At 44.9% G+C, this 19,637-nt stretch overlaps 2 protein-coding genes across 3 annotated transcripts in view; both read right to left on the bottom strand.

Moving 5' to 3' along the window:
- Positions 1 to 1,840: 1,840 nt before the first annotated feature.
- On the bottom strand, positions 1,841 to 4,217 carry LOC119659150 (endothelin-converting enzyme 2-like). The gene has a single exon (XM_038067094.1). It carries the CDS (start codon positions 4,042 to 4,044, stop codon positions 1,867 to 1,869), a length of 2,178 nt encoding a protein of 725 aa, XP_037923022.1. The 5' UTR covers positions 4,045 to 4,217; the 3' UTR covers positions 1,841 to 1,866.
- Positions 4,218 to 10,765: 6,548 nt separating this feature from the next.
- LOC119659148 (cryptochrome-1-like) overlaps positions 10,766 to 19,637 on the bottom strand; it is a 126,018-nt gene continuing 117,146 nt past the window's right edge. The window contains exon 10 of one of the 2 annotated variants that reach the window (XR_005250321.1): positions 10,766 to 10,889. The gene's annotated coding sequence lies outside the window, so the exon portion shown is untranslated. The remainder of the gene's footprint in view (positions 10,890 to 19,637) is intronic. The other variant, XR_005250322.1, reaches the window with a different exon arrangement.

Raw genomic sequence — 19,637 nt, 5'->3', positions numbered from 1 at the left:
TCGGAGGAAAGTAGTAAATAACGACACGAGTAGGGATGGAATAAGTGAATCACTTGTCGCCCAACAAGCGGCCAAGAAGAAAAAAGCCTCCTCGCCAAAGAAACCTGCGTTGACGAATATTCCGGGTAGTTCTTCGATGACGGCTCCAACTGCGATAAAAGGGAAACAGCCTACAGCTCTTAAAACCGAAGAATGGACAAAGGTGGGCGGCAAAAAGCAGCATAAGGCAAAAAAGAAGTCTAGTCCGGAAGTAACCATTATTTCTAAGAAAGAAGATATGTCCTACGCGGACATTCTTCGGAAAGTCAAAGCGGATCCGGAACTGACAGAAGTAGGTGGCAGTGTGAGCCGCATCAGGCGTCCGTAAAAGGGGGATCTGTTGCTGGAACTAAACAATTCTAGCGAAAAGATAGTGAATAGCTTTCGCGGTCAAGTGGAGTAGGTGAGGTGAGAAGATGAGCAAGCAGACGTGAAACCTCGGAAGCAACAAATAGTGATCGAGTGCAAAGACCTAGACAAGGACAATTTAACCTTAGCGACCTAGAAGAAAGTGCCATCAAAAGGATGAAGAATGCATATGGAGGTACGCAAACCGCTATTATTAGCTTGCCGGTGGAATCAGGGATTAAACTGATTACTGCGGGCAAGGTAAGAATAGGTTGGGTTGTGTGTCGACTTAAGGAGCAAATTTCTCTGAAGAGATGCTTCAGATGCCTCGATTTCGGTCACTTTGCGGCAGCATGTACTAGCGAGTACGATAGATCGAGAGGGTCCAGGAAATCCAGTGAAGAGGGCCACCTTACCAAAGACTGGGCTTGAGATCCACGATGCATGTTGTGCAAAGGGAGAACGGGAGTAGATGATCGACACGTTGCAAGTGGTGGCAGGTGCCCGGCATATAAGAGGGAGCTGCATCGTAAGACTAAATGAGGTTGATACAAATCAAAGCTCAAGACTTGCTCTCGCAAACCATTCCCGAGTCGAATGGCCGAATGAGGCACACTGTCTCTACCGGAGAAGAAGGGTAAATCGGGCCGAGATGACTGCGGGCTTTCGAAGAGCCACTGGGAAGGAGCTGTACAGAAGATGGCTGCAACGGTGGGATAATTCCAGAAAGGACCGCTGGATCCCGTGTATCGAGAGATGGGTCAAGCGCAAGCATGGCGAAGCCGATCACGATGTGCCGACTCCGCATGCGAACGGGACAAAGGCTAAAGAAAAGGAAGAGGTCTAGCGCAAGCATGGAGAATTAAACAACCACCTAACGCAGTTCCTTACGGGACACGGTGAACATAAGAAGTATTTGCATCGCTTCGGATTGGGTGAATCTCCAGAGTGTCCCGAATGCGCCGCTCCACCCAAGGATCCGGAGCAACGCAGTTATCGGCCCCCTGATTTCGTGGAAGAGATGCTGAGGTCCGCAGCAAACTGGAGTGCGATAAGCGGAACAGTAACTGCGATACAGGAGAAGCTTCAGGAGCTGGAACGAGCTCAGAAAGCGCTACGAACGCGTGACTTAGTTGCGCTGGTGTAAACCAGAACCCTCCCCGCGAAGTAATACTTCACAGTGGTCCCGCGAGCATCTGGGCAGAGAAGTGGAGGTGGTTTTAGTGGGTGATAATCCCACGCACTGCTGCAACCTGGCGCAGCAGCCTCTGCTTATGATTTCCATTTCCACCCATAAAAGAAAAACCTATAGCATTAGCCCATAAATGTTGTCTGGTAATCAGCATCAACCCTAAATCAAGCATCCTTCTCCCCTAAAGAATCGCAAGTCATTTGGCTATTCTGCAAACTTCGAAGGATTACATGATTGAAACTAACACTTTTCCAATCTCTATTTTTTTATTTAATAAAAAGCCCATCCTAAATCAAAAGTGTACAATTTTTCTGGAGAAAGGTTGCTGACTCTCTGCTGCAATTAAAACTATTCCAGAAGTTCAGGTTGCTCGAAACACTGCTAAGTACGCGGTTCCTTCTAGAAAAATTATTATCCATACCAATGTCCACCAAGAAGGGATCTATGCTGTAGTCACTACACTGAGCCTGAGTGAAACTAACGAAGAACAATTGGTGGTTGGTCAAATTTAGCCCCGGCATTCGCTCATCATCGATCTTATCCGCAGTAATAAAACTGTTATATGCAGAGTAGGCTATCTGAGTGCTAACCACTTCATAAAACCGATTTCTAATATCTTCATAATAGGCTTCATCTAGTTCGCCAAAGTCACTACGGATCTCCTTCAAATCCACTCCAACGCCTCCGCCGTCCTCTCTGCTGTTAGCCTCGTCAGCAAATGGCCATTTCTTATCCGCATCGAGATCTAAGTCTAAATTTGTAGTTTGGAAATTATAGCATCTATCAAACTCCTCCATTTTTTTCACGTATTTTCGAGACCCTGCGTCTGGTCGATGGAGTCCGCTTAAGACATTGGTGTAAGTGTGTGCAACCATCGGTCCCAGAGAGCCAAACTTGAACGCCATAGGCAAATGTTGGTGATATATTGGCGGTACAAGAATACCTGCTGGTATGGTAATTCTATCCGTTATGGGATCATATCGGGGCTTAATGTCCATCAGGCTTAAATTTAAATCAATATCAGCGGCCATTAGTGGTGACAATTTATTGTGCATGGATCGAGTCTTGAATTCTAAACAATGCAAAAAATTTCGATCAAAATGACTGGAATTTACGATCAAATCGCTGTAGATTTTATCTAGTTGATTGTTGGAGCTCAGATAATCTGGATAGCCGATTTCTAGTTGGGTATGGTTTAGTTTATTAATGATTTGTGATTTTAAATGATCGTCGAGCCAGTCCGAATGGTCTATTGCTTGCTGAAACTGATACTGCAGAGCTTTGGCTATTTGGAGAATTTCTGGTTTGACGCCGGTTAAATTGAATTTATGCAGATGGAGGACATATGTTGCGAGCGGCATGTCTTCCAGAACTCGAGCTGAACAGTATCTGTGCTGTGAGAATTTCGAAATCTGCACGTTCTCTTGCAAATGCTCTAAGAAGTGTAAAGCTAGATAATTGGCAAGTGTGTCTGCTGGAGTCCGACGTAGTAAGATCTCAAGCTGTCGGAAGTAGTTGACATCCTCGATAATAATCTGCATCGAAAAGTTCATCTGGCTCCCAAGGAGGACAGTGAAGTAGCGACTCCAATCGATAATAGGGGTCATATCTTTGAGTTTAGTTAGGTTCACAGGTTCGGCTTTTAAAGGACTTCCACGATCGTTGGACATTACCAAATTGTTAAGTTGGATCCCAAAGTCAATTACGTTCTCAATACTCTCCTTATCAGATAGACCATATCGTTCAGCCAATATCGTGGATTGAAGTTTTCTGCTAAGACCTGGGTCAGGAAGGAGAAAGTCAGGAATGTCTAGTCCCGGTAACTTCACGTCCGCTTTCTTCAAGTGTATCGCTGGAGTCTTATTGTATTTTGACACCGATTGGTAGATAAAGGCGTTGGACCCGTAGGACTGCATGCGAGCAACCGTACTGAGCCAATCGAACCCATCGGAACTCCATTCAGCGGACAGAACATAGGGTCCAAAAATGCTATCGAGAATCTCACTCTTAGCCTGCGATCTCAAGCTCGTCGTGAAGTCATAGTCCATACACGAGTCATAGTACAATTTCACTTTCATCAAAGCTTCACTCGTTAGGTTCTGACTCTCCCCATTGATCTCCCGCAATAAGGCCCCAATCTGGCTTTCCATCCGCCGGACAATGAGCTGGAAGACATCATTCTCGTCAAATACCGAAGGTGGTCTGTTTGCAAACTTCCAATTTCCGCACGCATATTCATAGAAGTCATCGCATGGGTTGACACTCTCATTCATGTAGGACTGGATCAATTTACCCCTGGCAGCTCGGCGCAACATCACCTTTTGCTCCATCGTTAGGTTATTTTTCCGGTGTGAACTTGGTGATGCATCAGACTCTCTCAGATTTCCGGAAACGCGACATGCTAACAGTCCAGTCAGTAGAATTACAGAGATCTTCACCATTTTCGCTGAGCACTGCAACCGCATATCTTTTGATCTTTTTCACTAAAGCCTGGTCGCACTGCACTGCACATCCGAATGTAAACAAAATGAACGATTAAGATTCTAGGCCAATCATTCGAGTGAACTTGACGCGGTAAATAGACAATTTATAGACTGATCTTGAATACCGAATGAGATGAGATTGTTACTGAAAATGAGATTAATTGTGGCTGGAAGTACGTTCTGTTTCGGCCAGTTTATATTGGGTCACGAGGTCAGCGGGGGATCGCACTGATATATCTGCCGAGCTAGTGTACGTACATATGCTGGGGAACATAATGTGGTTCTTATCGTTGGAAATGATTGCGGGTTGCAAAGTTAAAGTGCCGCAATCAACTGAGGAAAAAGGAACTGTTAAGTGGGATTTCCAAGTCAAAAAATGTAATCTATTTTTATCAAGCCATGGAGTCGGATCTAGCAGAGTCTCAATAGGAATGGTATGGGTTGAATTGCGCTTAGAAATTATTTTTAATAAAAAAAATATGATTTTAAAATGCCACTGCATCAAGATTACTGAAGTAATGACTGCCTGTCAGCTCTCGCTGTTCTGTCTGACTGTCTTTTTTGAGGAGGTGGAAATCTTCTAAAGACGCTAGCCTGGATACGGCAGCGTGAGATTTTTACCTACTAAAACCACCCCGACTCCCCCCATGCCCCATGCAACCACCATAAGGTGTTACATCATGGGGCGGAGTCAGCTTACTCTAGCTTTGCCACCTCTCTTCTCTAAGCGGCGTACGTGAGCGCACCTTTCTCCTGGAGTCTGCTTTCTTCCACAAATCTTGAACAATGGAAGGCTACGTGCCCGAGATCCTCCCGGACAGTATACACAATCGAGTGAGGTATCCAGTTTAAACCTGTACAGGCATTGGCGATGGCCTCTATGCCCCGCGAGAAACTAGATCAGATTATAACTAATCTCACTGTACCGTCTCTCCATCCTTGATGACAGGGATGAGCCTGTGTGTCCACCGACCCTTTCCCGAGCGTTCCCAACACTCTCGCCATTTATTTAAAGGTCTCTCCCTTTCGGTGTTCTTCTTCTGCGTAAAAGGAGAGACAGGCTTCGCGTCATATATGTTCGTCGTCTCATCTGCCAAGACGTCAATGGGCACCATTCCCGAGATGACAAATGCAGCATCACCTGAGATAGTCCTAAAAGCAGAACACACCCTTAGGGCCGTCCTCCTGCACTCAGTTTATAAGTGTTAGCTGTGATCTGCAATATCTTTCCCCAAACGGGGGCTTTTTGGAGGAAGATCGAGCTCACTACCTAGAAGTATGCTCCCCCCCCCCCCCCGCCATGTTCGCCATCATCCCTTCTAAGGCTATGCTTGATGGGTGGATGGGTTGCCGCAGACATATTGCACGTGTTGTTTATAGGTGAGCTTTCCGTTTATCATCACTTCCAAGTTTTCGATGGCCGACTCCAATTTGAATACGGGCATAATTTCTTTCACGGCGCTTAGTAGGACCACTTCTGTTTTTTCCTCCGCAAGTGTCAGACCAGAACTTTCTAGCCAAACCTTAGCAGCACTGATCACTTCGCTTCACTTGAGTAGCATCTTCGAGATGCTTTGCGACCACAACCAGTGCTATATTGTCGACGTAACCCCTCACCGTTCCAAAACCGGAACACATCATTGTACATGATGTTTCACATGTTTCAGTGCCCTGTGGGGAATTCACGGAGACAAATAGTCCTCGGGTCCATCATCGGTATCATACCAAAGCCTCCGTTGTTATAAGGAGCTATTGACAAAAGCAGCGAGATTAGGGGAATATCAATCTCTTCCAGGCACTTCCGTATTAGATTCCAATTGGCAGAATTGAACGCATTTCTCACATCCAAGGTAACCGCCACACAATATTTGCTAGTAATGTCCAATTAATCTTGCTCTACGCAACCCATAGTGTCGATTTCAAATGCCCCATCGGCTCTCGACAACCGATAGCAATCTATTATATATAACCCACTCCAGCATCCCCTCCCCCCCTCCCTCTCAATGTCCAGAAGACACATGGGTTTATAGGAGAATGATTCAGCTGGAAGTTTACCAGGTTTAGGCAGCAGTACCCCATTGGGCATACATGCTTCGAACAACTCCGCGAATATATCCCGTATACATTTCATAATATGCTTAAGGGCGTTATTCGGTACTCCATCCATGCCCAAGGCTTTACTGTCACTTATTCTATGGCAAATGTCCTTCTGGAATCACCCTCACCGTATTCAGAGATAATTGGAAGTTATCGGGGAAATAAGCCCCTGGAAATTTTCAACAAGAAAGTAATACACGTGATCTGCAGAGATGAACGGCCTTTGAACCGTCCCATCACGATTTTACAGGCGTTACCCCACAAGTTTACGTCCGCCTCTGAGCAAAATTCCTTAAAGCATTCTCTTTTGCTCCTCTGAATGGCCAGCTTGAAGGTTTCGCGGGTTTTGTTATTGCCCTTATTCCCCTCTAATCGATGCTGCCTACTGCCATCGCAGGCGCATGGCTCGCCTGTCTAGGTAACAGGCTGATCCAAGGCTGGCCAATCCATCATTCCGCCAATAGTTGGGTCTTCTACCGAAGTGCATTTCCTAGGCGTGGACGCGTCAAATGCTTCGGCGATGCAGTGTGCCAGATGGAGAGCTTTTTCTGCACTGTTTGTTTATCTAACCACACTTCCATGAAGATCTGGTCACCCAATGCTTTTGCAGACCAGCATGGCATCCTTTTCCGTTTCGGGCATGATGGGTTTCTTCTCTGTGGCTACCCCTATAGTTCAAAGAGGATTAGTTGTTGATCTCTGACGCCCCAGAACATACCACGTACCAGTACAGGGCTGTCGAAGGTAAGGTCTACGATTGAGGCAGACCCTCCCTTCCGAAAGATGTTTACATCACCCTCGTTGGTCAGAACTACATTAAACTGCGCAAAAGCTTTTACTAGAATGCGCCCCATCGCATTTGTTTCTTTGCTTGTCCATTCAAGTGCGCAAGCATTGAGGTCACCGCCAATCACCTTTCGTCCTCTTGCGTCGAGAACAAAATTATCAAGCATTTCCTCGAATTCAAACAGTGCCAGGCTTCGTGGGGCGTGGCAGCTGTAAATATATACACCACCTCTTTTCGCCCACACAGAGCCACTAGTGGCCTGATTCAGAGGACATTGAATGGCTTTGTCGACCGCACGCCCATATCGCCGCTCCACTGGTCAAATCTTTAGCCTATTCGGCATGATGGAAATTTCTATAAGGTTTATTTATAATGGCAAGTCCCACCTCCGATTCTAGGCGGTCTGGTCAAGCAAATCCTGAGCGACCCTGCAATGATTGGGATTTATTTGAACAAACCCCATTTTCTGATTGCAGTCAACGCCTTTGTGAATTGTGAATTTTAACTCAACATCCTCGAGGTGCTTTACCACCACAACCAGTGCTATGTCGTCGGCGTAACCCACCACCATGATGTTCCACACTAGGAGGCCCAGTACGGAGCCCTGTGAAACATAAGCGAAGAGAACGTACCTATTTATGTACCTATTTGTCTGCACAAAATCGAGAAAGGCGCCATAACCTTTTAATAGGACCTTCTTCTTCCTCCAACACGTTCTCATTATCCCCTCCCTCTCCAGGGGTACGGTTACCAAATCAATATTTATCATTATCATACCAAACGCCATAATTTATAAGAGGGAGGTGGCAGCCACCATTTTTCAACGGAGTTTCAAAGAGAAGACCCCCACTTCTCTCTTTGTACTATCCTTTCTCCCAGCGGCGATGTGGTTCAAAGCTAAACCCTATTATTCTCCTTCTTTTTCTTTAGACTTTGTCCATTTTACAAGCGGGGTTGGCCCGCACCATTTGATTCTACCAAAATGTTGATCTGGATGCTGTCGCGAGACTTTCAAAACCCCATCGAGCGGATCAAGCCACGGTTGTTTAGGCGGGCCTTTGGTCGCTTACCAACTTCGATGTTCAGACCAATCTTGGCAAGTGAATTCTCATTAGCGCAAAGAGGGATATCCTTTCTCCCTCTCTCCTCCGGGTTGGTGGTTGAAATTTCAATCTTTACCCAAGAATCTCTTCCAAGACTCCTAAAACAGACTCCGGCTTATCCATCCCATTTCCCCCATCCCACTCCTCTCTCTCTCAACAAATTACAACAAAATTTATTACTGATCGGCCCCGTTTCTCTGGCTTTAGATAGCTCGATAGCGAAGCCAGATTGTCTAGAGCTGATAAATGGTATTTTCCTTAGAAATTTTACGATGAAAAGTCATCGGATCAAGATCACTCTGCTTCTGGCCGGGTTTCGTTTTGTTTTTCAGGACCCATTTTACAGCGCACACTACATAAGTTCGATTTTATTTTCAAAACAAAAAACAAAAATAATCTTTCTCCGAATACAGATTCTCAACCTGAACAGAATTCTAAGTATGTGCTCACGTCTAAGTAAATATATTTACGTCTGCCCATCGTAAGACATAACTACAACAATTACGGACTAATGTAATCACTCCGGCAATTACCAATCAAATTCGAATCTATACATTCCTGGATTTATTGCATCATTTTATTTCCTTTTCATGTGAAATGTGTACGATTCTAACAGATGCTTTCCGGGCTCGAAACTTTCCACCATGTATCCATAATAAAAGGAGGAGAAAAAAATTAATTTGGAATTGATTTTAATCTACTTATACCATCTCATACTGCTTTCATCTTGCTGCACAGGAAAAAAGATACGAAACATCCACAAAATAACATCAACAACGGCTGCCAAAATATTTGTTGTATTGTATTTACGGTTACGACTAGATAGAGCTAGAATCATCGGAGTTCCGGGCTATGAGGGGGAAGATTTTCGATTGACGGGGCCGAAAAATCATATTTTCTTAGAGCCAATTTCTGAGAATGGTCTTCAAAAGGTTCAAACAAATTGATCAGCTACCCCTGGAGATGGACAGAAATGTCATTATAATAAACCCCACGACGAGAATTGATAGATACAGATAGCCTTCAATAGGTAAGACACAGGGAGAGTAACTCCCTCTTGTAAGATTTATATTAAGGGGCCGCGTTACCTTGCCTGTGAAACCGAGATAGAGAACTTTCAGCGCTGGAATTGGTGCCTGCAGATGCTATTGGACACAAAAACGACGTACCCTCAAAGGATAAGATGACTTTTCTCCATAAATGTTAGTCACCCTCGGAATAGAATAGGTTATCGTGATCCTCATTTATAAGAAAGGATTCCCCAAAATTGTACAACGCTCCTTTTCAAACAATCCAAACATAATTTTTCAGCGTCCTACATTGGGCGCCACTTGTATTAAATGGGGGCTGGATGAAGCTTTTCTAAAAAAACAATTTTCCTTTAGAATTGTGCAATTATCCAGATTATCACATAGACCAGAGTAGAATTGCAGATTAATCTAGAATCTCTAATCTTACGAACAAGTATGTGCCTCAAGGTATTGCAGGTATCGCCAAGATCAGATAGCCGAGATGCGACAGTCGAAATGGCTGAGCGCCAGCCTCTTCGTCTCGTTACTCCGGGTTGGAATTCCGGTTATCTTGGAACCAAAAATGAGGTAGTGCATTATCTCGATGAACTTGCCAATGTGCCATCTGTCTACAAGTTTGATCACTGAACCCGAAAAAGCTAGTCAGCATGACTTTGAAATTGCTACTAACTTGCTTCCTTTTGAGTCTCGGGAATTTTGCATGCTTCTATTGTGAAGTTTGGTTTGTGAGTCGTGGCTATCAACCCAAAACGCACCACCATTACGCGGCTCAGGGATTGCCAGAAATCGTTGAGGGGTCGTTCACGCTCTCTCTCTCCACACACCACCATGTTGTGGTAGGGGAGGGTGTCCAACACAGGCTCTCCCCTTCAGTGGAAAACCTGCACCCGGTGTCTACGGCGCGGTCAGTCAGAAAGGATAGTACAGCAACTCCCTTAATGAGAGAAACTGGAAACCTCATTGCGGCCCGTCTGTCAGTGCCACTGTTGTCTAACTCTTCTAAAAAAAATCTAAAAAACAGGATAATCAGGCTCGGCAGAAGAAAACTTCAGCCATCCAGGAGAAGGGACGACAGATTTGCCTGTCAGAACCTCTTCTTCCGCCTCAACCTGGGAAAGCGGAAGAAAGGGAAGCTGGTGATGTGGACGCAGCTGGTATAAATATCGTATGTAGAAACAGATTCATGCAGCCCGAACACTGTGAACCTGGGAGGGCTCCCAGTCGACGGCAACGGAATGCACTGCGAAAGAAGGCGAAGTTTGTTGGGAATGAGGACCCTTGGTGGTGTCACCAAGGGTCTCGATGTACAGAGAAATCGGATGCAAAAAAGCGGTGGTTTTCATATTAGACTACAATTATTCTACAAACATAAGAGTTAGCCAAATTAACCTGCAGCATACGAACACCTCTTCCTATCTACTGGCAGCAAGGTTGGTTTATATATTTCTGGTACAAAAGCCATTGGTTCGTTTTATTGGATCAGTCAAGGGGACTAGGATCTTTTTCGGTGAGCCATCCCCGAAGCCGGGGCGCTGCGTTCTGATGTCAAAATTCTTAGAGGCAACCATGCTGAGACAATTCTGTTCCCAGGACCTTGTTACGGTTACAATACCATGCAATACCAGGTTAATGGTAAAAGGAGAAACGTAATAGTCGAATCTGCTTACTTACCTTATGATTCTTTGTGTCCACCGCCGACGCAAGAACTAAGGGATCGGGTAGCGTATTCAGAATCAAGTGGCGTTGAACCCTTAATAGGTTGTGACGCGAACGCTCAGCATATTTGTTGAAGCAGTAGTAAATGCAGTGCTAGAAAAGAGAAACTGTTTAATTTTATCACTACAAGTGGTCTGATGACTACGATAGGGTCATAGGGTTTGTCTCTACGTTTGTGGGGCCAAGGAGAACTGAAGTAATTGGCCTAACAACCTGATTAGAGATTGGCGAGTGCTAGATGAAGTCTCACTCTCAGATACCGTTACTTAGAATATAGTCTGGCTATTACAGGCGACAAGTACAAAGACAGAATCCTAGAAAAATATTGCATGGGCAAAACTCAATGAACTTCTTGGCAACAAAGTGGAGCTCCCTAGGCGACTAAGGAGTCCTTTGGCGATAGAATTGCATTTCGCGAGGACAAAGCAGTAAAGCGGTTCCATGGTAATACCGAGAATTACAAGAACTCAGGAAATCATCCAGATGACTTCTAAACCGTTCTTGCAAAAGCAATAAGAATGAAGACTGGTCAAGCTTCCGGAACTCATAGCGTGAAAATAAGAGGCTCGTAAAACGTTCGAAACGAGACTCCTTTAGAGAATACTGTGAGGAACTGAAAGGTGAAAGGGAATTTCAGGCTGTGCAGAGTCCTTAATAAGGAGGAGTCGGCCAAGGCGAAATGAAAGAGTTTTTGCTGTAAACGCGCAATACTGCAAAGAACTGTGTGTCTGGGTATCACCTGTGCCATGAGCACGACATCCGTCGGAGTTCTGAATGCGCTACTCAATTCGCAGCCCTTGAATTTGTTTATTCATAGACTAATTCGATTAGATCTATGGGGAAGCAATGGACGTGGAGGAAGCACAGAACTTTGGAAGAGTTATTAGGAGAACTGAATCCAGTTTTCGCAATGTCTTGTGATTCGCGGGACCCCATAAATCTGTTTGGTAGAAGTTATTTTGAAACAAAGAAAAGACTTGGACGAACCAGAAGAATGCATGTCACGATATATTGACATTATCTGCACCGATGGCTCAAAAACAGAAAAGAGTTCCGGAGCCAGATTACGCCGGAAGTACACTCTTCCCTGAGGACAATATACTGAAGCGTATACGATCCTAAGAGTGGCAACCTGGATGATTGACGAACAGTTGAAGGGCAGGCGTATCGCAATCTTTAGCGATAGTCAAGTTGCATTGAGGACTTTGAGCAGTCCTTTCATCACTTCAAACATCGTTCAGGAATGTAGAAATCGATTGAACTTTGCTTCTAGATTCAATACGATGAAACAACTCCGGGTACCCGGGCATTGAGAAAAATTAAATCTCGGATGCCTTAGCAAAAACGGGGTTCATTTTCACGCATTCCCGGACCGGAACCAGCAATTAGGGGTATCAGTGGCATTGGCTGATACCACTATCAAAAACTGGGAAAAAGCTTCGCAAAATGACAGGTGGCTGCACCTTCATGTTGCAGAATTCACCAAACTTTTCCTGTTAGAATAAAACAAACATACGGCAAAGTCTATCTTGTCGAAAAACAGGAAGGCTAGCAGAAGTATTGTAAGCATTCTGACAGGCCATTATTCACTAGCTGGACATATGTTCAGAATAGGAATTCTCCAAGATGATACGTGTCCACCCTGTAATGAGGAAGAGGAATCCACGGAATATTTTCTATGTGAGTGCCCGTCCTTTTTTGGTGCTGATATGCTACAATTGCAACGAGTAGCATCACATCCACTGACGGAAATCCTGCGATACACAAATGAATCCGGGATACTCCCGGGATAGTCTGAGTGTTCAGAGGCTCTCCTCCACCTCAAAGCCAAACACACACACACGCTACGGGGATTGGCGCACGGAGGCATCTCAGCAAGTATTTACGACTCCCTGTTGATCCTAGGTAGTAGTTTCTCGGTGAAAAGCGAACCGCTGGTGACCGATATACGGCGAGACACAGAACTGAGCCACCCGTGGGACCGCATTGAACCGGTATTAGTAGAGTGTGTCGCTCGTCGAACAAACGCTGATCAGCCAGTTCCGGGATAAGTTAAGCGTAGGTCTTAAGGATCTGGAGAGACGCTCTTATGTGCTGGAACCATAAGAAAGAAAGAGTTTGGTCGCCACCGCACCCTGCGAAAGAGGCATCGAAGTCTAAATCATTTGACGAAACACCCGGATACGGACAACCAAATAGAGAGAAAGTCTCCCAAAATGATGCGTTTGCCCGTGCAGTGACGGTAACCGCAGTACCCTGGTGTGCTTCTGTTCCGAAAAGAGGCGCATAGAAAAACTGAAACTGCGCAGATAATTTTGGATATATGCTGAGTGGGAGTGCAGTTGACTATCCTTGTAGGAACCGAAGAGAAAAGGCTCACCAAGGAATGCGAGGCCGTTATGAAACACATGGGGTGTACTAAAATCCAGGTGAATCGTGAAACAGCAAAAAAAAAACTGAGGCGAAGGAGTCCATAAGGATTACGCCGCTAGGTCTGCATATTTAACCGACAAAAGGAAACACTTTTCAAAAATCTTCATCGGTATCCATATAAAAGTCAAGCCTGAAGATAGTGAAGTAGAAATGTCTTCTATAGGGAAAACGAAAGGTGGGAAAGTCCTCGTTGAACTGGGCCCAGAGACAACAAACAAGAGTAAGCTCTTTAACGTGGTCAAGGAGCTACTAAGAAAGAACATTCTGGTTTCTAGCCCAGAAACTATGCGAAATAGAAGATGCCCAGAGGTAATCAATATCAAGAATTCTAGAGACCAAACACTCACTAGTGCGGCTAATACGAGAAGTACAACTTCTCAGGAGTTGTTTTTTGCTTTGCTGCACTACAATGACAGTACAGATCATTTAAAAGCAAAGCTCATTGCTGGCATGACCTAGTTGACGAAGTGAAAAAGGATCCGTGCGGAATCGGTTATAAGTTGGTGGCTCGAAAAATTACTGATCGCTTAATGCCAATCAGATGAGCAATAGCGTGAAAGACACCGAAGATTGCCTACTGTTTACCTACTTTTCTGCATGAAAAATCTGGAAGAGGCAGTCCTCTCTCCGAAAAACAGGAAACGCCAGTACCTTTGCGCATCTCTACTGTATTCAACACTTGCCTGTAGAAAGATATTTTTTCTTCCCGTTGGACGGTTTAAGGGTAATTAGCAAAGGGAAAGGAGACCTTGTGTTGCCGTCTGGATATCGACCACTCTGTATGTTTGACACGAGCGGGAAAGTGCTCGAAGAACTCATCAGAAATAGACACGCTAAAGCGCCATTAACTCCATCACAGCTCGGTTTTAGTGCAGGGAGATGCACGGTGGATTCTGTCATGAACGTAGTGGATGGGGTTCATCGAGCTGAGGCACACAGCCGCCGATCTCTACCAGTAATGCGTTTAATTTCGTAAAATGAACAGAAATCCAGAGGTGGATGGGGATCACTTCAAGGATAGCACAGGGATCCTTTCAAGGACCAAATCTCTGGAGCGCTTCTTGCAATAGTCTACTAAGGCCCGGCATGCCAAAAGTGCCCCGTTTGATCGGTAGTCGGCGTGACGTCTGGCGATCTCATTGTATCAAAACCGGCTGTGATTGTTATCGTAACAGTAAGTCCTAATACCTTCCGTGGTAAGGAACGTAAAATAATGTACAAGTGGAAGGGAAAGGACGCAAGGAAGATTGTTACTTGTGGAGAACGGTAACATACCCTAAATGAGTGGCTCTTCAAACCAGATCGACTATACCGCTTATTGGCAATTTAGGTCCGCGGTTGAATCGAAACATGGTGAGGGTGACTTTTTCCTTACCCAGTTTCTAAGCGGGCATGGAGGTTTTTCAGTAATACCTACACAAGATTCAGAAGGCATGACAACTGAACCGCAACTTTCTTTCATGTAGAAATTGTGACGGGATTCACCAACAACAAATGTAGATACAGAGTTCTCTCCAGGTGACCTTTTTAGAGACATGTAACAAGAGTCATGCTGCACATTGCGTTCGAGTTCTTCTAGTTGCGAAGAAGCTTCAGCTACAGCAATGGAGGTCTCACAAACTATCAATTTCCTACCTCCTCTCCCCTCTCAATGGTAGAAGGAATTCCCTGACTTAAAGGCTTCCTAGAGTGGGAGATCAGGAATATGTACAACTTGTGGACATGTATCCAATTGCAAAAAATGGAATTAATTAGACAGTGATATGATGTCTGGTTTCCAGGTACGAAATCACAAGAACTTCTTTGTCGTAAAAAGTAAACGCGTAGCTCAAAATCATGCTACGGCTAGCACCCATTCCTGCCCTGAGGCGTTGCTGCAGGGAAGGGAGATTGAAGAACAGATAGTCCACCCGGGGAAGATTCTTTTTGAAAAAGAGGGTCCGGGTACATCTATGTTGCTTAGCTTCAAGAGCGCGACAGCCACGGTTACGGAAGGGGACCAGACTACACAGCAATATTCATAGCTGAAAAGTGTGAGGTATAGTCGAAGGAAAAACGTAGGATAAAACCAGACATTTTGGAAGCGTAAAGAGAGGATGTTGGGGAGGATTTAAAGGAATAGCACATCCAGTGGTATTTGCTGATTATTCAGTGTCAGCTTGTTGACCGAGCAGCAAGGGGGAAAGCCAAGAGATGACTGAGAAGGGGAAGTTAAGTAGAGAGAGTTTGGAGAGGAGAATATTTTGGTTAACAAAATCAAAGGCTTTAGCGAAATCAGTATAAATAGCGTGTATCTCCTGTCGTGAATTAGGACATTTAGCAAAGAAGTTAGTAAAAATCAAAGCATTTGAAGTAGTAACCCAATTAGTTTGAGCATCTGAACGAAAAGCTAATGGGGGAAATTACCATACTTCCTTATATTGGGACCGACTGAATGTTAGCGAGGTGCAGGATAATGTTAGCTCATTTGTTGACAACATAACTCTTAAGGGAGACCAGATAACTACCTACTAATTTTTAAGTTTGTCTAGTCCTAATATTTTGACCCACTTTTCATCGACAGTCACGTAGTCATGCGAGAAGAAGCGCCAAATTCCAGGAGAAAAATAATGTGAAAGAATATTAGCCTCACTCATCGGTTTCTCTGGCAATTTTTAATCAACCAATTTTCCACTTTCCGCATATCTATAGAAAAATATTTGTGTAGATAAAAAATTAATCACTTTCCAATTAGACGTGAAAAATTGATCACACTCTCTCCCACAACATAGAATTATCACTCATATGTCTATAGCGCCCCCGTTTCTGCCTTTCAAACGATCGGGCCACCAAGAATTTTCCCAAGCCACCCCGTTCGAGGATCTCAAAAAGATCCATAAAATCTCAGAAACATCTGGTTAACATTCTGCCGATCATAGATAAACACTCTCTTCACACTTTGTACTGCAAACTGTTTACGGCTGATTTCAGAATGTGTCTGATGTGGTCTCTTGAGCTTTGAAGACTGGCGTGTGGCATACGTGAAATGCGCGTATCTCTAGTGCGGGTGTAGGATATCTGTCGTTTTTCCCATGTTAATATCCATTTTAAGGAGGGAAAATAAACCATTTAAGATAATTGACGGTCTAATGCACGAGTAGCTGGGATATGTGTGAGCCTATTAGCGTGTGATCGAATTATTTGCAATGACTTGAGAGATTGGGAGTAGGGTGAGAACTCAGTAAGCAGACATCATGTTTTCTTGAGATTGCTTCAATCCAGGCAATTTGTTTAATATATATTCTGGGAAGTAAACACAAATAGGACAAATTCCATTGAGATCTCTCCTCACTCAATCCCTACAACTTGCGAAACGACTTGATTTATTTATGACAAGTAGCAGTCAAATAGTTGGGCTCAGACAGTCTAATCAAATGGATCTCCATAAGTGCGGCTAGTCGTACGATAGTGTAATGATCCTGCAAAAGTATCCTAGCACTTTTCTCGATGATTTGCTAGAGCTCTGGCGCTGGTCGGAAATTTGATATTCAATTCAGGGCTGGAGAGTCATAAATAGTTTTAAACCCTCAGTAGTTGTCGTAAGGTCTTTTGGTCCCATAAGAGGCTTCCAAATACCTTTGTAATTTGCAGCCTGGCCTAATTATCCTTCAGGTTAAGGTTGCATAGCTCGGCAAATCATCATACAGTCTCCTCGACGTGGACGCTGAAAACCGTCTTTGGACTGGCCACTGGTGAAGGGCAGGGCTAATCCAACTGACTAGTATCTGTCTGCTTGCAGGTCATGTGTTAGGGGCAAGCGGATCTGATGGGTCAACGAGCCGATGCAAAAGCCCGGGGATTGTCCTCCCTGCACTGGGAAAGTTGCTAACTTTGAATACTTTAGGCACTTTCAATTTCAAATAAAACCCTTACCCTGGTGGTCGGGCTACTCAGGGTGGACATTCTCCCTGGGTTACTCGTGGTACCAAGATATAGGCTCATCAAAAAAATTCAAAAAACAGACGATAGAAGAAGAGGTGGTGAAGCCAGGCACACTATCGGAGAAGGAGCTGCTGGCATCCAACCAGGAGACAGTAGTCATCGAGGGCAGTACAGACAATACCAGCCCAAGCACCGCTGTGCTGAAACCAACCGCAAGGGCCTCCCGGAACGAGGGGGAGGGGGGGACTAGTGGTTTTCAGCCAGGGTGACAAGAATGTCGGTGACCGGGAACCGACTAAGAAGCGGAGGTCGACTGAAGTCCCGCTCAAGGGCCATACCAGAAAACTATACATATTCTGAGCAAGGTTACGAAGAATAAAAAGCAGCATAAAAAAGACGTGGTTAAATACGATCCGATTATTGAAGAACATAACAGCAAACGCTAGGGAGACAAGCAGAAGTCGATGGCTATCGGCTTCAAATGCGATAGATCTCAAGACGAGGTCGAGCAAAAACACAAGTGGGGCAGAGTGTTCAAGCGCTCGGACATTAACCAAGCTCTGCAAACAAGTAAGCAGCAATAGCAGTCACTTACATGCAACGCCGGTGAATAGCAATTCCGCTAGTAGCAAACTAGCGTCAGAGGTGTGGACCAGTGTTGAGGTCAGACTGTCGGAGATGGTTGTCGAGCAATACTTTCATTCCTCTCAGATCGTCCGTGGGTTCCACGTTATAAGATACAAGGACCAATTCTCCAGGGACTTTCTCGCTTCGTGCATCGCTAAGATCAGCGACGCCTGGGAAGACCCTAAAGCTCAAAGTTATCCCTTTCGGGGAAATCTGCTAATCTGCTGGTCTTCCTTCAAAGGAAAGAAATAGATGTCGCACTAATACAGGAACCCTGAATCGGAGGTGACCAGATCCTCAAAGTGTTCCAAAGCAAATATCGTAATTTATTCCACTGACCGTCACAGACTTAGAGCAAGAAGAAGAATCTGCTTGCTTTTCTGTGTCCGGAGTTGAGTTCCAGCGACCTAGTTTTGGTCAAACTGGACCAGCCGCGACTGGAGAATGTGTATATTTCCTCAGTACACTTGGCTCTTGGCCGATCAGCTCCGCCAGAGGACCAGCAACATTTGACGTCAACCATATCAGCAAAGAAAGCCAAACAGTTGATAAGCTTCGATGCCTATGTAAGGCATACACTTTGGGGCAGAAAAAGGTGGGTCATTCTATAGTTTTAATATTAACACAAATCTATCGGTGTGTAACAGAGACAGTACACCAACCTTCCAGCTTGGAGAGCTGGGAAGGTTGCAAAGAGGTCCATAATATTAACCTACTAATCGACGATGGGATTCTTAGGGTGGAATAGTAGACAGTGTCTAAACAAAGATCCTTCTCATATCACAGTTGCATACTTTCCAGCCTAGATTTCGCCACAAAGGTCTCCACATCGTTCAGAAACCCCAGGAAGACTGACTGGGTGAAGTTATCAGGAACAAACTCTCGGGTGCCTAAATTGGTAAGATAAGCACGACATACGAACTAGAGTCAAAGGTCAAAGCTGTTGGAAAAGGATTCGAAATCGCCTTTAAAGTCTCGTGCTCTGCTAAACACAGGAAGAAGACATTGCCACCGTGGAATAAAGGTCTATACAACCTCAGGAGGCTGGTCAGGGGAATCTTCCACATCTGCTACAGGCACAACTATTGGCAAGGGTCAGTAAGATTCTGTTCAAAGAACACACGAGCCCATCCTTCCTCAAGAAGTCAAAAAAAAGTTCTAGTGAAAGCCTGGAGTTGCTGGTTCAGATGCACTTCCCAGCCAGCGAGAATGGCTGTGAGTCAGAGCCTTGTTTGGAAGGTATGCAACCCCAGCCGTGCGGAGACTATCAAATCCTAATTACCGAGGATAAAATCAGCTGGAATATAAACACCTTCTCCGCATTGACCAGTATTGGATTGGAGGTGTATCTTAGGCATGGGAGATTATCCGTGCTGAGAATCAGTATAATCCAGCCAGATCTGGGAGGAAACCACGTGACGAGAGCTGTGAGCAGAGGCAAGTCCCAGGGTGGCACCATCTCTCCGGTTGACAGCGATAGACGAACTTTTTCGGACATTGGATAGGTCCGGCATGAAGATCGTGGTGTATATCGACGACTTGGTTCCTGGAATGTTTCCCTCCATTATGAGTGACATCATGGAAGGAGCCTGGGAAAGGTATGTCTGTGGACTACAAAATGCGGGCTCAACATAAATCTAACTAAAACCGAACACCACCAAGACGAGGGTACACGAATTCCAGCTCCCGGGGCTGAATGAACCAAGGCTAGTTTCTTTCTGCAAGGTAAAGTATCTGGGTGTAACCCTGCACCCGAAGGTAAATTGGAGGTTGAACATGGAACTGCGGATTAAGAAAACCTGCATACCCTTCCATGCCTGCAAGAGAACCCTTGCAAAGAAATGGAGTTTCCCGTCGAGG

The sequence above is a fragment of the Hermetia illucens genome, chromosome 6, assembly GCF_905115235.1.
Source record: "Hermetia illucens chromosome 6, iHerIll2.2.curated.20191125, whole genome shotgun sequence".
Taxonomy (NCBI): Eukaryota; Metazoa; Arthropoda; class Insecta; order Diptera; family Stratiomyidae; genus Hermetia; species Hermetia illucens.
The sequence above is the reverse complement of the archived record's forward strand: the minus strand, read 5'-3'. Positions and strand labels throughout refer to the sequence as shown.